The sequence below is a fragment of the Lactuca saligna genome, chromosome 7 (genome assembly GCF_052625555.1).
Source record: "Lactuca saligna cultivar CGN05327 chromosome 7, ASM5262555v1, whole genome shotgun sequence".
Classification (NCBI taxonomy): Eukaryota; Viridiplantae; Streptophyta; class Magnoliopsida; order Asterales; family Asteraceae; genus Lactuca; species Lactuca saligna.
Window position 1 is genome coordinate 176222812 of NC_136423.1, and position 20070 is coordinate 176242881.

The following is a 20070-nucleotide window of genomic DNA, read 5'->3' on the forward strand; positions in this document are numbered from 1 at the left end:
GAGGGTAATGAGTTATTGGTTTTTGTTTACATCTAGCCAACTTTTTTATGTTCACGTTTGACTATCAAACTTATTGAAGTTGTTCACGTAATACAATTGTTTCAAAATTTTAAATTAGTAGTTGAAGTCGTTCGAACAACTTGTTGAAGTTGTTCGCATAATACCATTATTTCTGAAATCGAGACACTTGGTTTGATCTGACACAAGAACACCATTTGTTTCTTAGGGTGAGGTTCGAACCAAACGATCAAACTTCTGTTTTACGATTATTATCCTAGGGTAAATTACACCGATCGTCCCTCGTGCACATGTTAGAAAACACATTTAGTCTTTATTTTCAAAAATTAACTCAGACCATCCCTCAGTTTGTTTTTTCTTGCACGCTTGGTCCCTATTGACATGAAATGACTATTTTATACTTAGTAATTTCTTTTTTCATTTTCCTTTACTTATTTATCAATTTGAATTTAAAAAATAAATAAAAAAAATCAAATACCCCCTCCCGCCTTCCATTTCCCCATCTCTGCAACAAAATTCTCCACAAATTACCCACCAATACCTATCACCACTTGCCCCTCCGACACCACCACATTTCACCATCATCTCTTCCGGCACCACCACCTATCACCTTCATCTCCTCCGACACCACCATTTATCACCTCCAATATCTCTTCCAACTAAGACATAATCTAAAGACTTTGCACACGTCGAAAATTATATGAACACATGTGAAAAAGGAGACCGATCTTAGCATCGATGATCTCGAAACCCTGACCAATGGAGATCGATGGCGGCACACAAGTGAATGAGATCGAAAACTTCATGCGTCGGTTTGAAAATCCTAAGAGGCGGTGGTGATGGTGTTACTAAAATCCAGATTTGCCACCACCTTCCATCTACACTTTCGACAACGCCTGAAGCATCACCCTTCATCTACACTCCAACCAAACCCTTTTTCTCCGCACCACCGTCATTGTGTTCTCTGTGACATCCCCATTTTCACGGCCAGAAAAGACCGATTTTGTTTATGCTTTATGAAAATCAGAGTACCTCTTTTAATAAAAATGTTGCGGAATTTGTTCACAGTAAAACCTGATAAATACGTTATCAAAGCATTTCCGAAGAAAAGAATTTTTATTCATTTTAAAACATTTGGGATGTCATCGTCAATACATAAACATAAGCATAAACAGAACTTACATTCATTATCACTAGTGATTTATATTTCCTTCATCTCTCAGTGTAATGTGACTTCATAACAACATATGTGATATAAATAAAGTGAGTGAGTCAGGATGGGAAACCGGGTGAGTACATAGGGTTTTCAACCCACAATAATATAATTTTATGTTTAAACAATTAAGCAATCAACCCAATTACCCACCCCCATTATCTTCTTTATTCTTAAGGATCTACCCTAAGAACCAACTATTACTCGTTCATTTATTCCTAAGGATCATCCTAAGGAATCGGCACGAAGTCCATCGTTGCCAGGGTTTACACAGCATGCACTAAGTCTGCATAGTAACCAGGGGTTAGGCATCAAGTATGCATTGTAACAGCCCGGATCCCCAGGTATCTTTACTTTCATATTTTTGGTATTCTGTAAGGGGACTCGGCGAGTTGGAGGTCGAACTCGCAGAGTCGGGTCGTGGTTTTGGACGGAGGTTCGCGTCCGGAATCGGCGAGTCCAAGGGATGGACTCGGCGAGTCCGTGCTGTTTAATGAAACCGTAATTTCCTGGTCCTAAGCCATATTTATAGGACCTTATGGCCTTCATTTGCGGCCACCTTGAGCCCTGAGTGCACCCAAACGGCTGAGAGACTTTGTGAGTGAGATAGAGGCTATTTGTTCATCATTTTGTGTGATTTTTGCAAGAAGGAAGGAGAAGATCAAGCTTGAAGAGTTGGGGAGCTTGGATCTGCTTCTATTTCATCAAGGGAACCTTCTTGAGGTAACTTTCAGAGCTAAACTTCGTATTTTGGTTGATGTGTCAAATCTAGGGTTTCTTCTTGCCTTATTTGGCTTGAATTGGAAGTATGAAAGGTCCCATGGAGGTATGGAACCTAGATCTGGACCTTAGCAGGTCCAGAAGGCCCCAAATGACAAGCTTTATGTCCATTCTTTTGAGTTGGAAGCTAGGGTTTCCATATTAGAGGTTATTTCTACAAAATGATCCTTGTATGCGTTGCATGGCGACCAAGACTGAGACTTTACGTGACAAATGAGCTTGGGAAGGCCAAATATATGTGTGTATGGAACGGATCTGACCGCAAAAGCCAGTTTTAGCTGATGCATGGCATGGACTCGCCGAGTCTGAAGAACAGACTCGACGAGTCGCTTGAAGATTGTCCTTGTGACCACCCAGTGTGTAGTCCTACCGAGTTGTGGGTGACTCAGTGAGTCACGGAGAGTTAGAAAGATTTTGACAGGTGGACCGAGTCGAGTTGGGACTCACCGAGTTGTCCTTGCGACTCGGCGAGTTGAGTCGCGGTGGCCCCGTGATTCATGCCCAGGTGGAACTCGTCGAGTCAGGGGAGTACTTGACGAGTCAAAGGGAAAATCCTTGCGAGTTGGAGAAAACGCGTAGACTCGCCGAGTCACTATAGTGCACTCGCCGAGTCCGGTCAATTTGACCAAAGACTGTTGACCAAGTCGACCAGTGTTGACTTGATAAGGATGGTCAACCTTAGTGGTACAAGTAATAATTATAGATTCATGATGTCATAGGAGGATTACAGCTCGGGGGTTCGAGCACGAGTGATTTCCAGGGTTCACGAGTTATCGAGATATACGAGGTGAGTCTTCTCACTATACTGTACCCGGAAGGGTTTGACTGTGTGACCGGAAGGTCGAATATGATATGAGATATATGCCTTATGTGTAATAAGTTATTCGTTATATGTGCCATGTATGATATGCTTGATATGGGCCGGAAGGCAATATGTTATGGGCCGGAAGGCGTGGTAATATGGACCGTAAGGTTGACGTGGGTAGGACCGGAGGTTTACCCTGGCGGGACGGAAGTCCCCTGAGACACATGGACCGAATGGTCAGGGCCTGGAAAGGCGTATGTGTGTAGGTTGTATTTTGGGGAACTCACTAAGCATTTATGCTTACAATTGTTGTGTTATGTGTTTCAGGTACTAGCGAGGACCGTGGGAAGGCGCCGACGTGATCGTACATACACTCGGGGAAACCATTTTGTGATCTTTGTTATGTAATCGGTCGTGACTAAATTGTTACATTGGAACCTAAATTTATTACTCGATGTTTTGATGATTGTAAAAATAAAAAAATTGGTTTTGAAATTTATGACGTTACAAGTTGGTATCAGAGCCTTGGTTTGAGGGATTCGGGTACACCTTCGGGCGTAACTGAACTCAAACCGGGGATTTGAGAAAATTTTAATTAATAAATCAATAAAATTTGATAAGTGATTTTGAGACAACCAAAGAAAAAGGAGTGTGTACGGTCAGCCAGCGCTCGAACGGTAAAATCCCCAAAATACTCTTACAATATGTGTTATGAGATATGATATAATATGATACGCATGCTAGTAGACTAGGTATACATATTAGGACTAGAGTGGCCTGATTTTGTGATGCCTTAGTCTAGGGAAACCTGCTTCTATGAGGTGCTTGAGAGCGAGTGGGTAACTAGTGTATGACAAGAATAGAGTACTCATGATTCGGGGTTTAGGGAGGAGGACTTGGGGTGAATACTGACGCGGTGTAATTGGTAGTATTGGGCCCGTACTACTAAGGACACCAGGTCAGTGGGCAGCCCAAGTAAGAATCCCTGGGTATCGGAGACTGAGTAGGACTGCGCTATCGAGTGCGATTATGCCCGATAGAGTCTCTGATATTTTTATGTTGTATTTCAGAGACATCATGGTTGGACCACGACACAGACCTGGTACGAGTAGTGTGACTGACGATGAGCTTCGTCAGATGATTCATGAGGAGGTAGCTGCAGCGATCCGGGCCGAGATCCCGGAGATGTTTGGGTCTATTAAGACCACGCTGATGGAGACATTTGATGAGCGGTACGCCGCGTTGACTGAGGCCGCCGCCGCTGCAGCTACCGCAGCTGTGGCCGCTGCCAGACCACAGGGAGGTGACTCGTTGCTGTTCCGGGAGTTCAGCAACACGAAGCCACCGGAGTTTGACGGGACGCAGGATCCGATCGCTGCGATGAGATGGATTGCTGATATCGAGGGATGCTTCTACACTTGTTCATGTCCGGAGCATCTGAGGGTACGGTTCGCCTTGAACCAGCTCCTCCTGGGAGCAAAGGATTGGTGGAAGTTCGTGACGGCGAACTTCACTCTGGCAGAGGTCTCAGCTGTGACTTGGGAGAGGTTTACTGCTATGTTCAGAGACGAGTATGTTCCCCCGGTTGAGAGGGAACGGTTGGTTCAGGAGTTCTTGACCCTCAAGCAGGGTAATGATTCTGTTATGGTGATCACGCGGAAGTTTCATGAGAGGGCGATGTTCTGCCCCGAGCAGGTGTCCACGGAACAGGCTCGGATGAGTCAGTATTTGGGAGTGCTGAGGAGGGATATCCGGGAGTTCGTATCGAACTTGTCATATCAGACTTTTGCTGAGCTTCAGGCGAATGCCAGGAAGCGTGAGATCGAGTTGGAGACCCAGGCCAGGGAGGAGGCCGAGTCTCAACGGGTGGATCGGCGGCCGGCTCAGTCTCAGCCGGCAGCCAAGCGGACCAAGTCTGCCGATTCGAGATCCGGAGGTCAGAAGGTCCGCACTTGCGGAAAGTGTGGCAAGGGTCACGAGGGGGCATGTCGATCGGGTGCTTGCTACAAGTGTGGCAAGGAGGGGCACATTGCTAGGGATTGCCCCAAGGGATTCATGGTTTGCTTTCATTGCAACCAGACCGCCCATCGGAAGGCCGAGTGCCCCCAGCTTCGCCAGGGATCTACGCCTGCTGCTAGGGTTCCCGAGGTTCGGCCAGTGAAGGCCGAGGCTCCGAAGGCTCGTGGGAGAGCTTTCCAGTTGACTGCGGAGGAGGTCCGCGCGATGCCTGATGTCGTAGCCGGTATGTATTCTTTCATGTATTTACATTTATACTGAGATATTGTGCTTATATTATTATATGCGTAGGTACTTTTCTGGTGAATTATGTGCCTGCTTTGGTATTATTCGACTCGGGTGCGAGTCGGTCTTTTGTTTCATTGGCTTTTAGCCAGCACATCGGTATTGATCGGGAGGTGATGAGTCGACCCCTGCGAGTTGCTATAGCAAATGAGAAAGCGGTATACGCCACTGAGGTGATTCAAGGATGCGTGCTCGAGATTTTTGGGGTCGAGTTTCCTATAGACTTGGTCCCTATAGCTATGGGGGATGTCTGCGTTATCGTGGGCATGGACTGGTTGAGTAAGTTTGGAGCAGTTATTGACTGCGAGAGACAGCTGGTGATGATTCGAGACCCTAGTGGGGGAGTGCTCACGGTTTATGGAGAGGGGACCCGATGTGGATCGGCGTTTTGTTCAGCTGCCAGGGCAAGGCAGAGTTTGCAGCAGGGCTGTGATGGATTCATAGCCTATGTGATGGATACTCGAGTGGCCGCGGGGAGGCCCAATTCGATTGATGACGTCCCGGTTGTATGCGAGTTTTCGGATGTGTTCCCCGAAGAGTTACCGGGTGTGCCTTCGGAGAGGCAAGTGGAGTTTCGTATCGATTTGGTTCCGGGAGCAGCGCCCATCGCCAAGGCGCCTTATCATCTCGCTCCGCCGGAATGTAGGAATAATCCTCGCAGCTTCAGGAGCTGTTGGGAAAGGGATTCATTCGATCGAGTAGCTCACCTTGGGGAGCGCCGATTTTGTTCGTCAAGAAAAAGGATGGTTCACACCGGATGTGTATCGATTATCGGGAGTTGAACAAGTTGACGGTTAAGAACCGGTATCTGTTACCTAGGATCGACGATCTGTTCGATCAGTTGCAGGGGGCATCTTGGTTTTCCAAGATTGACTTGAGGTCAGGGTATCATCAGATGAGGGTTCGAGAGGAAGATATCCAGAAGACTGCTTTCAGGACTCGTTATGGACATTATGAGTTTGTGGTGATGCCTTTTAGGCTCACCAATGCCCCGGCCGCGTTCATGGATCTTATGAACCGGGTGTGCCGGCCGATGCTGGATCGGTCGGTGATCGTATTCATCGATGATATTTTGGTGTATTCGAGGACTAGGGATCAGCATGAGGAACATTTGAGGGAGATTCTTGGGGTTTTGAGATCGGAGAGACTGTATGCCAAGTTCTCCAAGTGTGGTTTCTAGTTACGAGAGGTCCAGTTCCTCGGGCATCTTGTTAACCAGAAAGGGATATTAGTCGACCCGGCCAAGATTGAGGCGGTGTTGAGGTGGGAGGTGCCGAGATCGCCCACCGAGATCAGGAGTTTTCTGGGTTTGGCTGGATATTATCGCAGGTTTATCAAGGATTTCTCCAAGATCACTGTGCCACTTACTAGGATGACTCGGAAGGGTGTTACGTTTTCATGGGGACCGGAGCAGCAGTCCTCATTCGAGACGCTTCGTCAGAAATTGTACGAGGCTCCGGTGCTTGCACTCCCGGAAGGGATGGAGGATTTTGTGGTGTACTGTGATGCCTCTATATCGGGTTTGGGGGCGGTGCTTATGCAGAGGGGTCATGTGATAGCGTACGCTTCTAGGCAGTTGAAGCCTCATGAGTCGAGATATCCCACCCACGACCTGGAATTGGGGACTGTAGTGTTTGCCCTCAAGATCTGGCAACACTATTTGTATGGGGTTCGGTGTACGTTATACACGGACCATAAGAGCTTGAAGTACTTGATGGATCAGCCAAATCTGAATATGCGACAGACGAGGTGGTTGGATGTGGTGAAGGATTACGATTGTGAGATCCTGTACCACCCGGGCAAGGCTAATGTGGTAGCCAACACGTTGAGCCGTAGGGTGGATAGCGCCCCGATCCGAGATATTTGTATGAGATTGACGGTATTGATCCCGATTTTGGATATTATTCGAGGAGCTCAGGTAGAGGCTGCGAAGCCAGAACATCAGAAGAAGGAGCGGGTTGTAGGTTAGGTATCAGGATTCGTCACGGATGGTCGAGGGCTTATGACTTTTCAGGGTCGGATTTGGGTACCGTTTGTGGGCGGTGCGTGTACTATTTTGATGGAGGAAGCACATCGATCGAAATTCTTGATTCATCCCGGTGCTACGAAAATGTATTTGGATCTCAGGAAGGAGTACCGGTGGCCCTGTATGAAAAGGGATGTCGCTTGGTTTGTCGAGAGGTGCTTGACTTGTCGGCAGGTCAAGGCCGAGCACCAGCAACCGCACGGTAAGCTGCAACCGCTAGAGATTCCCGAATGGAAGTGGGAACAAATCACTATGGATTTCATCACCAAGTTACCGCGGACTGCGAGGGGAGTCGATGCGATTTGGGTGATCGTGGATAGGCTGATGAAGAGCGCTCATTTTCTAGCCATCAGTGAGAGCTCTTCTGCGGAGAAGTTGGCCGAGTTATATGTGAGGGAGGTAGTATGACGGCATGGAGTGCTGATCTCGATTATTTCGGACCGTGACGTGCGTTTCACTTCCAGGTTCTGGAAGAAGTTTCATGAGGAGTTGGGTACTAGGTTACATTTCAGTACTGCATATCATCCCCAGACAGATGGTCAGAGTGAGCGGACGATTCAGACGCTCGAGGACATGCTTCGGGCATGTGTGTTGGATTTCGGAGGAAGCTGGGACACCTATCTACCTTTAGCAGAGTTCTCGTATAACAACAGCCATCATTCGAGCATTGGTATGCCACCCTTTAAGCTGTTGTATGGGCGGAGGTGTCGCACCCTCATCTGTTGGGGTGAGGTAGGACAGCAGGTTATGGGTAGCACGGAAATCGTACTTCAGACGACCGAGCAGATTCAGCTGGTCAGGCAGAGGTTGTTGACCGCTCAGAGCCGACAGAAGAGTTATGCAGACAGACGCCGGTCCGAGCTTGAGTTTCAGGTTGGTGATCTTGTACTCCTAAAGGTCTCTCCTTGGAAAGGAGTGATTCGGTTCAGGAACAGGGGCAAGTTGGGGCCCCGATATATTGGTCCTTTCCGTGTGATTGCGAGGGTGGGCCGGGTAGCCTACCGTTTAGACTTGCCAGCAGAGTTGGGGCAGATTCACGACACTTTCCATGTGTCGCAGTTGAGAAAGTGTATAGCCGATGAATCGACGGTGGTTCCATTAGGGGATCTTCAGGTGGATGCGAGCCTAAATTATGCTGAGAGACCAGTAGCCATCAGAGATCGGAAGATCAAGGTTTTGAGGAACAAGGAGGTACCCCTGGTATTGGTTCAGTGGCAGCATCGGAAGGGATCAGAGATGACCTGGGAGCCGGAATGTGAGATGCGTGAGCAGCATCCGGAGCTATTTGCCTAGCGGGACTTCGAGGGCGAAGTCTTGTTCTAGTGGGGGAGAATTGTAACAGCCCGGATCCCCAGGTATCTTTACTTTCATATTTTTGGTATTCTGTGAGGGGACTCGGCGAGTTGGAGGTCAAACTCGCTGAGTCGGGTCGCGGTTTTGGACGGAGGTTCGCGTCCGGACTCGGCGAGTCCGCGCTGTTTAATGAAACCCTAATTTCCCGATCCTAATCCCTATTTAAAGGACCTTATGGCCTTCATTTGCGTCCACCTTGAGCCCCGAGTGCACCCAAACGGCTGAGAGACTTTGTGAGTGAGATAGAGGCTATTTGTTCATCATTTTGTGTGATTTTTGCAAGAAGGAAGGAGAAGATCAAGCTTGAAGAGTTGGGGAGCTTGGATCTGCTTCTATTTCATCAAGGGAACCTTCTTGAGGTAACTTTCAGAGCTAAACTTCGTATTTTGGTTGATGTGTCAAATCTAGGGTTTCTTCTTGCCTTATTTGGCTTGAATTGGAAGTATGAAAGGTCCCATGGAGGTATGGAACCTAGATCTGGACCTTAGCAGGTCCAGAAGGCCCCAAATGACAAGCTTTATGTCCATTCTTTTGAGTTGGAAGCTAGGGTTGCCATATTAGAGGTTATTTCTACAAAATGAGCCTTGTATGCGTTGCATGGCGACCAAGACTGAGACTTTACGTGACAAATGAGCTTGGGAAGGCCAGATCTATGTGTGTATGGAACGGATCTGACCGCAAAAGCCAGTTTTAGCTGATGCATGGCATGGACTCGCCGAGTCTGAAGAACAGACTCGACGAGTCGCTTGAAGATTGTCCTTGTGACCACCCAGTGTGTAGTCCTGCCGAGTTGTGGGTGACTCAGTGAGTCACAGAGAGTTAGAAAGATTTTGACAGGTGGACCGAGTCGAGTTGGGACTCACCGAGTTGTCCTTGCGACTCGGCGAGTTGAGTCGCGGTGGCCCCGTGATTCATGCCCAGGTGGAACTCGTCGAGTCAGGGGAGTACTCGACGAGTCAAAGGGAAAATCCTTGCGAGTTGGAGAAAACGCGTAGACTCGCCGAGTCACTACAGTGCACTCGCCGAGTCCGGTCAATTTGACCAAAGACTGTTGACCAAGTCGACCAGTGTTGACTTGATAAGGATGGTCAACCTTAGTGGTACAAGTAATAATTATAAATTCATGATGTCATAGGAGGATTACAGCTCGGGGGTTCGAGCACGAGTGATTTCCAGGGTTCACGAGTTATCGAGACATACGAGGTGAGTCTTCTCACTATACTGTACCCGGAAGGGTTTGACTGTGTGACCGGAAGGCGAATATGATATGAGATATATGCCTTATGTGTAATAAGTTATTCGTTATATGTGCCATGTATGATATGCTTGATATGGACCGGAAGGCAATATGTTATGGGCCGGAAGGCGTGGTAATATGGACCGTAAGGTTGACGTGGGTAGGACCGGAGGTTTACCCAGGCGGGACGGAAGTCCCCTGAGACACATGGATTGGATGGTCAGGGCCTAGAAAGGCGTATGTGCGTAGGTTGTATTTTGGGGAACTCACTAAGCATTTATGCTTACAGTTGTTGTGTTATGTGTTTCAGGTACTAGCGAGGACCGTGGGAAGGCGCCGGCGTGATCGTACATACACTCGGGGAAACCATTTTGTGATCTTTGTTATGTAATCGGTCGTGACTAAATTGTTACATTGGAACCTAAATTTATTACTCTATGTTTTGATGATTGTAAAAATAAAAAAATTGGTTTTGAAATTTATGACGTTACATGCATGATCGCCATGGTTTACACAACGGGCACTAAGTCTACATAGTCTCCAGGGATTAGGCATCAAGTCTGCATGATCGCCAAGGTTTAGGCACCAAGTCTGCATGGTCGCCAAGGTTTAGAGTACACCGGGTGAACACATCGTTCACAACACCTACAGGTTGCGAGCCTGCTAGTGTTCCACTGGACTGTCTAGAATAGTCCGTGGTTGTCATCCGTACTCTGCTGAATGACGGGGCCATCGTTTGGGAAAAGGCTTCTCACAACGTCCACCTCTCACCCTCCCCTCGTGGTCTATAACACCTCTCAACTCATCATCAAACTCATATTCCATCTACCCATATTTTACCCCAACATTATCGTAGATATAAAATACATATACAGTTTAAATCAGTTAAAACATGTATAAAATCATTCATCCAGCATAGACAACAAGTATTCAGATAATATGCACACATAACACGTCATTTATATAAAATAATTCATATCTATGTGTAAGATGAAATTAACTATGCACTCACCTGAGAATATGGTGACTCGGTACTCGGACAACACTTCTTTTACTTTAAAATAATATCCTTCGACGAAACCTAGTATTATTATCACTAGATTTTAGTCTGATTTTTTACCGTGACTAATTATTAGTCTTATTATTATTATTATTATTATTATTATATAAGCGTTTAAACAGTACTTTCCAACCCCTATGTACAGACAGAAGCCAGACATAAAACACCGGAGGGCATGACCATTTTGGCGTATAGCACTTCTGAAATCGAACAATCCCTATGCGGCCCTTTAAACCAGATTCTCCATACCGAAGATTGGAGAAGTTGTGAAGGCTGTGAAGCACGAAGATGTGGGACGACTCGGCCGACAATCGTGATAGATGGCGAGCGACGATGAAGAACTCAGATAGTGATTCGCGTGAGATGAAGAACTCAGCTAAACGAAATTGAGATAGAGCATGTCAGTGATTTTAGAAACGAACAATTCAATTTAGGATTCAATTTAGGGTTATAAACTATTTATTAACTTTTACGCAATCGATCCCTAGTATTTTATAAATATAAAATTTAACCCTAAAATATATATATATATATATATATATATATATATATATATATATATATATATATATATATATATATATGTGTGTGTGTGTATACATGTGTCACGTGTTAACACGAATTTGTATCGTGCCTTATACGTATCTAAACAGGTAAATTCGTGTTTGACACGAAACACAAATTTAAAATACGTATCAGAAACGAATAAACACGAAACACGAATTTCTAAAACACACACGGAAAACTCGTATCGTATTTGTGTCGTGTAAATCGTGTTGTGTATCAAATTGCTAGGTTTAAATACACGACACTTAATATCTTCATAAAATATAAGTTTTTACTTTTTACTACATGTAAAATAAATAAATTAAAAATAAATAAATATTGTAGGATGAAAAAAGTGATTTAGACCCCCAAGAGACCAAAGATGTCGACAGATCATCCATCTCCTGACTGTCAAATACCAGCTGCTGACGGCACCCCGAGATCCCGTAACGCACGTCCTTTAAACCCATCATTCTCACTTCATTTCATCACCTTTAATTCCCATTCATCATCACCACAATCCATGAGATTCACTTTTCACTTTCCCCTCATTCCTCACCACCTTTGAACCACCTCTGTGGCTCTGTCACGCTCTATTCCGGCGGCGTCGACGGCGTATCATCCGATCTGTGGAAGTTCTTCCTATAGAAATACATGGAGTCGATACTCGCGAGGGCGCTGGAGTATACTCTTAAGTACTGGCTTAAATCCTTCACTAGAGATCAGTTCAAGTTACAAGGACGGACTGTTCAGCTCTCAAATTTAGGTTAGCATTTAGCAACTTGCTTGATTTGGACGCAAATGTATTAAGGTTGTATAAGCTTTTTTGATGCTCCGATCAGAGAATTCCGTGTTGTATTAGTAGGTTTGGTACTTCGATTTCGGTATTGTGTTAGTAATTTTGGTGCTTCGATCCGAGAATTTGGTACAATTTGAGTGACGAATTTGATTTTGCTAGATATAAACGGTGATGCGTTACACGCGAGTCTTGGATTGCCTCCGGCTTTGAATGTTACAACCGCGAAAGTCGGGAAGTTAGAAATTATAGTACGTAGCTTGTTCTTCAACTTATATTTAATAACTTGCCATCTGAATTTCTTTGGAAGGATTGCTGTTAGTGATATCTTCTGCTAGATTTGATTTCTGTACACTATCTAATTTTATCTGGTGATTTGTTTCTAAGCTTCCTTATTTGAGCAATGTACAAGTTGATCCTATTGTTGTGCAAATCGATAAGCTTGATTTGGTATTGGAAGAAAATGATGACTTGGATGCATATAAGAGCACAGACAGGTAACTATTGGTTTGGAACCAAAAAGTGACAACAAAGTTGTTTAAAGTACCACTACAATTCCTAACTTGCTGATCTCTCTGTTTATATCTTGAAGTGCACAAACGCCATCCAGTCCTGCAAAAGGCAGTGGATATGGATTTGCAGACAAGGTTAGTCTCTTCTTACAATGCAGTTTGTAGCTCTTTACTGGGGTTGTGAGCTAATTGTATTCTATTTTTAGACAGTTTGAATCAATATGATATCTGAACATAGGCTTGCATAGAATGTTATGGCTAATTAGAGGGGAAAAGAATATCCATCTACTCCTGAGATTAGCAAAACCAAAAAATAGTAGTATGTCACTTCAATGGAGCAATTTGATTGTGTTAGTTAAGTTTTCATATCCCATGCTAGTTAAGTGAAGCAGTCAAAGGAAGAACATATAGGAAGTTAAGTGAATATAAGTAAAAGTAAATGACTTCTAGTGACATGGAGCTGCACAAAATATTGTATCTTGAGAATGTTACTATTTGAGAACCAGTTGATAAAGACTTGCAGCCACCATCTTCATGAAGCTTTTTATTTCTAATTTCCAACATAGTAAAGGAGGTTCCAGTTTTAAATATGTGGGTGTTGGTTTGCAGAGGTCATTCTTGCAATGGTAGGAAGCTACTTTCTTCTACCTGGTAGTGAATTGTACGTGTGCCTTTGTGCTTTCTTACTGCAATATTGACGGCTATCACATTATTTTTCATTGTATGTTAGCTTTTTTGAAAATCTCTTGGCTTTTGCATTCAACTATTATGCTTTGCACTTAACAACCCTGGTTTATGAGCTTGGGTCATACTTGTAATCTGGGTTTCATCTTTTGTAGCTCTTAACTATTTCTGTAAGACTTCATGGATTCTAGCACTGACAAGTGACAACTTGTTTTTATCAGATTGCAGATGGAATGACATTAGAAATAAGGACTGTCAACCTTTTACTTGAAACTCATGGAGGTGCCAGACGTCGTGGAGGGGCAACTTGGTACATTTCCAATTTAAGCATCTCTCTCACTAATATCCTTTCTAATTTCTATGATAATCTGCTGGTTGCTTACTTGCGTACACATTATCATTTCTTCTTCTGTATATGTGTTCTCACTAACCAGGGCATCACCAATGGCATCTATTACTATCCGCAACCTCTTGCTTTATACCACAAATGAGAACTGGCAGGTTATCTTATAAACCCCACATTCAGTTTGATGATTTAGTTTCTTTGATACATTAAATAATTTATTGGAGATTACTCGTATCAGGCTGTAAACCTTAAGGAAGCTAGAGACTTCTCAAATGACAAGAAGTTCATCTACGTGTTCAAAGTAATTTCTCCTTTTACCATTTCTTTTCAAACTGTTGTTCATTTGTACTGTTTTTGATATTTTAGGTGATGTACTTCAATTGCTCATATTAGTACTTATGATACTTGTTTTTTGGTTTACCAGAAGCTTGAATGGGAGCATCTATCAATCGACCTCCTGCCTCACCCTGATATGTTTGCAGCATTTTCTGAAGGTGCATTTAAAGATGATGATGGTGCAAAGCGAGTTTTTTTCGGTGGGGAGCGGTTTCTTGAAGGAATATCTGGAGAAGCTTATGTAATACAAACTTAATCTTCTTAGTTGATTATCTATGAATTGCATTTGAGATATGGCTAATCTTTGATTCTATATTCAGATTACCATACAAAGAACAGACCTTAACAGTCCATTAGGATTGGAACTCCAACTACATATCACTGAAGCCGTGTGCCCAGCTTTGAGTGAACCAGGTTGGTTTTAGTCATTGTTGATAATCTGTTATTGTGTTTTGAACCATATTTTGAATAAAACAATTTAACTTGAACAGGACTTCGTGCTCTTCTTCGCTTTTTTACGGGTTTGTATGTTTGTCTGAATAGAGGAGACGTGAATCCAAATGCTCAAGAGGTTTGATTTTTTTTTCTTCAATTGTTAACCTTGTTACATAGTTTGCAAATTGTTTACAAGCAACTCTCTCTTATGGCAGCGATCAGCTGAAGCTGCAGGGCGTACGCTAGTCTCCATTATGGTGGACCATATATTCTTTTGCATCAAAGATACTGGTTTGTTGACTTCTTACACTTATATACAACCCTTCATTGTAGAATAACTAGAGCTGGATAAAATCGACACAACCTGAATTTAGCATGTTGGGTTAAGATTTTCAACCTATTTAACTAAATAGTTTGGGTTAGGGTTCAATTTTTTTTCCCTGAAATCTACCCACCAATCTGTTTAAATATATATTTATTTTCAATTTTTATTATATTTAATATTTTAATCTAACAATTACAAAACTCTAAAGTTTAAACCAATTACCACTTTGGACAAGTAATTTTGAGATGTGTCTCTTTAAATTTTTAGATTATTTGGGTTTCTAACTTATTTAACAAAGTCTGAACCTTTTTTTTTTAATGTAAAGTTTGAAATCTAAATGGGTCAACCCAGGCTAACCTGTTTATCTAAGTTCTAACATATATCATATATAGCTGGAAAGAAAAAGTAAACGGGTCAACCTGTTTATCTAACGGATCAGATTGGGTTGAAAATCTTACCCCGTTTGTTTTAGCAAATTGGGTTGTGTTGGAAAATTTTCAACATGTTCATATCAACCTAAATCCAACTGTTATCAAGCTCTGATAATAACTTGAGTAAATTACAAATTTTACCTGTGGTTTGTCAAATCATGGATTGGGTTCCTTGCCAGAATTTTTAACCTTTTTGTCCCTAAAAGACGCATTTGTATCCCTTCTCGTCCCTCCACTGTAAAATGACTAAGTTGCCCTTATATGATATATATACTTTTTATGATGTAACTAATATACAAATAATAAAAAATTAAAAACAATATTAGATAAGTGCAAAATAGTCATTTTACACTGGCCAGAGAAGAAAAGGGATACAAACACATCTTTTTAGGGACAAAAAGGTTAAAAATCTTATAAGGGATGCAATTCGTAACTTTTGACAAACCACAAGGAAGAAGTTTGTAATTTCCAACTCAACTCTAAAATGATGTACATAATAATAAATAGCTGGCTAATGATTCTAATTTTACTTTGCAGATTTCCAGTTAGACCTTTTAATGCAGTCACTTCTCTTTTCTCGGGTATCTCTCAATGACACTCAAAAAAATTATGTTCTTTGCTGTTTCTCTTTCTGTTCTATCTTCCTGATTCACATTGCAAATTCAATTTGGTCTTTCAGTCAAGCCTCTCTGATGGAGAAATCACCAAATGTTTAACTCGGGTCATGATAGGTGGACTATTTCTGCGGTATAGCTATACTATGGTTTATTTTTTTATAGTTATTTTCATACAATTGTCAAAAAAAAACCTTACAATTTTATTTATCTGGGATAAAATTCAGGGACACTTCCTCTCGACCACCATGTGCATTAGTACAACCATCAATGAATGGTGCTGCAGAGGAACCACTACGCATTCCAGATTTTGGTATAAATAATAGAAAAAAAAAACGTTTTGTTTATTAATATTCTCATATTCATACACTATATAAAATTTGATATCTCCCATTTTTATTTAACCAGGAAAGAATTTCTGTCCTCCAATATATCCATTAGGAGACGACCAATGGAAATTAAGCGATCGTGTTCCATTAATTTCCCTCCATTGCCTCCAGTTTTTGCCCTCACCCACCCCACCTTCCTTTTCTACACAAACTGTCATTGATTGCCAGCCTCTTATGGTACTTCCAATTTTCATTTAAAATAATTTAAATATAAACAATTTTAACATTGTACTTCACTTTCATTACCCATATTAGCAATTCTTTATCCATAATAGCAATATGTAACTGATGATAGCAATGTAGAAATCATTTAAAACTCATAATAGCAACGTACTTACATTTCTTCCCAATAACGACAATATGTAGCAAATAAAGTACAATGCCCATATTGGTAGCAAAATGTAAGTATGTTGCTATTATAGTAAAAGATAAAATACATTGCTATTTTTTTTTAAGGAAATGCAAGTGCATTGCTATTGTCTGAATTGTTCTTTTTTACTTTACTATGTCTTGTTTTTAGATACATCTTCAAGAGGAGTCGTGTCTAAGAATATCATCTTTACTAGCTGATGGAATCATGGTTAATTCCGGTGACATTTCACTGGATTTCTCTATCAACTCCCTTGAACTAAACATCAAAGGAATAGACATCACAATTCCACTCGAAAATCAAAAATCTAATAATCCTTCATTTGATAACTCCTTCACTGGAGCAAAACTTCATATTGAAAACCTATTTTTTCACGAGTCACCTTCCTTGCGCCTCAAGCTACTCAACCTCGACAAAGATCCCGCGTGTTTCTGTCTATGGAAAGGCCAACTGATCGATGCCAGCCAGAAAAAATGGACAGGTGGCGCTTCCGTTCTTAATTTATCTCTAGAAACACGTAACAGGAATGTAATCAACGATTCCGGTCTCCAATCTTCGGAATTGACATGTGTAGAAGTGAAAGACGCTTGCATTCAGGTCGCAATGGTAACAGCAGACGGGACCCCTTTAACAGACGTCCCACCGCCAGGTGGCGTTGTTAGAGTGGGAATCGCGTGTGAACAATATCAGTCAAACACTTCCGTTGACCAACTGTTTTTCGTATTGGATCTATACGCATATTTTGGTTTAGTCAGTGAGAAGATGGCCATGGTTGGAAAAAGTAAACGGAAAAAAGCAGTGAAAAGTGATGGAAATTTAATCGAAAAAGTTCCTGGTGATACTGCGGTTAGTTTAGCTGTTAAAAACCTAAAGCTAACTTTTCTAGAATCTTCCATTCAAGAAATAATGCCCTTGGTTCAGTTTTTTGGAGAAGATCTTTTCATGGAAGTTACACATAGAACCCTCGGTGGTGCAATGGCAATTTCGTCAATTTTACGCTGGGATAAAGTCCAGGTGGACTGTGCTGAAACTTTTGAGACAAATTTAATAAATTCAAATGGTAAAGAATTTTGTCTCCCTAAGTTAAGACCTGTTTTTTGGGTGCAAAAAGGAAGGAATAATCAACAGTTTTTGAATTTACGAATGGTGCATGTTATTCCATATAACGCACAAGACACAGAGTGTCATAGTGTAAGTTTATCCGCTTGTGTCGCGGGTGTACGTTTAGCCGGTGGGATGAATTACACCGAATCGCTACTCCACCGGTTTGGGATTTTAGGACCGGATGGTGGGCCGGGGGTTGGGCTTTCTGAAGGTTTGGACCGTTTGTCTGCGGGCCCATTTTCAAAACTTTTCAAACCATCATCTCATAAAAGCATAGAGGAGAAGGATAACGGTTATTTGCAGTTGGGTACGCCTGATGATGTGGACGTATCGCTGGAATTGAAGGACTGGTTATTTGCATTGGAGGGTGCTGACGTGGCAGAAAGATTGTTTTTCAATAGAGAAGAGGGATCATGGCATACAACTTTTGAGAGTTTTAAAGTTAAAGCAAACAGCAGGAAAAGTCGCTTAGTAAATGGGAAGAATAACTCGAAGCATCCTATTGAGTCAGTGACGGTGGGTATTTTTGTCATTATTGTAACAGTAAATTACATTTTTTGGTACCTAGTATAGGCAGTTTTTGCATTTTTGGTCCCAAAAAGTTTCTATTACAGTTTTCGTCCTTATTTGAGGGAGCAAAAAGGTTATAAAAACCTCAAGGAAGGACCAAAATGCCAAGACAACTTTTAGGGATCAAAATTGAAAAAAATCAGCTATATTCAAGGGTCTAAAAATGTAATTTGTCTCTAAGTATAGGTGATATCTACAAATTTGGTCCCAAAAAGTTCTCTTACAATTTTGGTCCAAAAAATATAGACATTTTATATGGAATAGGGACTAAAAACTTTACAAAAACCTCAGATAAGGAATCAAATTGCAAGAGACAACTCTAAGGGACCAAAAAAATTGAAAAACAAAAAACCAACTAAACTTAAGGACCAAAAATCGAATTTGCTATTTACTATAATTATGATGTTTGTTGACAGATATTATATATAAAATTGCAAATTGATGTAGGTTGGTGTTGAAGGGTTAAAGACGTTGAAACCACAGCAGCAGCATAAAGGAGTCTTACCTTCAAATGGGCACAAGGAAAGTGTTGAGTCACATGGTGGGGTGGATCTTGAAGCTGACATAGTGTTATCTGAAGATGATGGTGTTAATGGGGTGATTAAGTGGGTGGTGGAAAGTTTGAAATTTTCTGTGAAACATCCGGTAATTTTACTTGTAGCTTTAATTGATATTTTATGCAATCGATCGAGAGCATATATATGTATATTGATGATGGATGGGTAATTTGGTAATTTGAGCAGGTTGAGGCAATTGTAACCAAGGATGAGTTGCAACATGTTGCTAAACTGTGCAAGTCGGAAGTTGATTCCATGGGTCGAATAACTGCTGGGGTTTTGCGTGTGTTGAAGTTGGAAGGATCGATTGGTCAGACAGCAATGGATCAACTAAGTAATCTTGGTAAATATTTCTTTCTTTTCTGGTCTGAATACATGTCTGGATGAGTCAAATGACCATTTTATCTTTATATTCCAAATTCTTTTTTCGCAATATTCATCAATTCTAACATGAGATGAATCAGGTGGAAAAATAAAATAAGAGACAAATAGAGAAAGTGCTTAACCTATTTAGATCATTAAGTCAAAAAGATTAATCTATTAAGTTGACATGGACTTAATACAGAAAGTCCGGGAAAAGTCACTATTTCCCATTAAGTCCTTTTTTTTTTTTTTACAAAGAAACATGGCCTTATTAGCTTACATATATGATGTGGAACTTATCCAACTGAAAACTTGTAGGAAGTGAAGGGTTTGACAAGATCTTTTCAGCAAATAGTAATGGTTCTTCTAGTGTTGTTGGCTTGAGTCCATCTTCCTTATTGGCTTCATCTGACAAACGTAGTACATCCTTGGGTTCAACTTTAAGTTCACTTGAGGTGGCATTATTAGATACACACACCAATTGCACAGCTCTTGCTGCTAACTTAAGCAGTTCTGAGTCCACCAAGCCACACCTTCATAGTGTACAAGAACTCACTCTGAAACTCGAGAGTATGCAGAAATTATTGGCCAAGTTGCAGACTCAACTTTAATTCCACCTTCTACATTATTGCTGTGGTTGTACAATTTCGATGTTGTATGGTCTCTCCCTCTCCCTCTTCCTAGATATATGCATTCTTTTGTGTATATAATAGTGTTTACATATATTATTATTGTTATTATTATTATTTACCAGCACATGTACCAAAGTTAGCTGGTCCAGAATTTTGTATGAAAAAAGACACTTTATTCACCACACATATTTGCTTGCATTTGCATGCTCCTGGATAAAGTTGTTTACTATGTGGTTATATTATACAGAGAAAACTATAAATGTGGTC

General features: G+C 41.9%; 1 protein-coding gene across 2 annotated transcripts; it reads left to right on the forward strand.

Moving 5' to 3' along the window:
- Window positions 1–11748: 11748 nt before the first annotated feature.
- LOC145004479 (amino-terminal region of chorein) lies at window positions 11749–20070 on the forward strand. 2 transcript variants are annotated; one of them, XM_078963408.1, is made up of 19 exons: window positions 11749–12105; window positions 12298–12386; window positions 12523–12632; window positions 12728–12782; window positions 13553–13641; window positions 13766–13832; window positions 13916–13978; window positions 14102–14254; window positions 14334–14427; window positions 14505–14584; window positions 14664–14739; window positions 15742–15785; window positions 15884–15951; window positions 16046–16131; window positions 16227–16384; window positions 16728–18197; window positions 18699–18896; window positions 18995–19151; window positions 19490–20070. In XM_078963408.1, the coding sequence occupies exons 1-19, from the start codon at window positions 11994–11996 to the stop codon at window positions 19780–19782; spliced, it is 3462 nt and encodes a 1153-aa protein (XP_078819534.1). In that variant the 5' UTR covers window positions 11749–11993; the 3' UTR covers window positions 19783–20070. The 2 variants fall into 2 exon arrangements, with proteins under 2 accessions (XP_078819534.1, XP_078819535.1); XM_078963409.1 differs by lacking the exons at window positions 11749–12105; window positions 12298–12386; window positions 12523–12632 and adding an exon at window positions 13257–13308 and having other exon boundaries at window positions 12738–12782.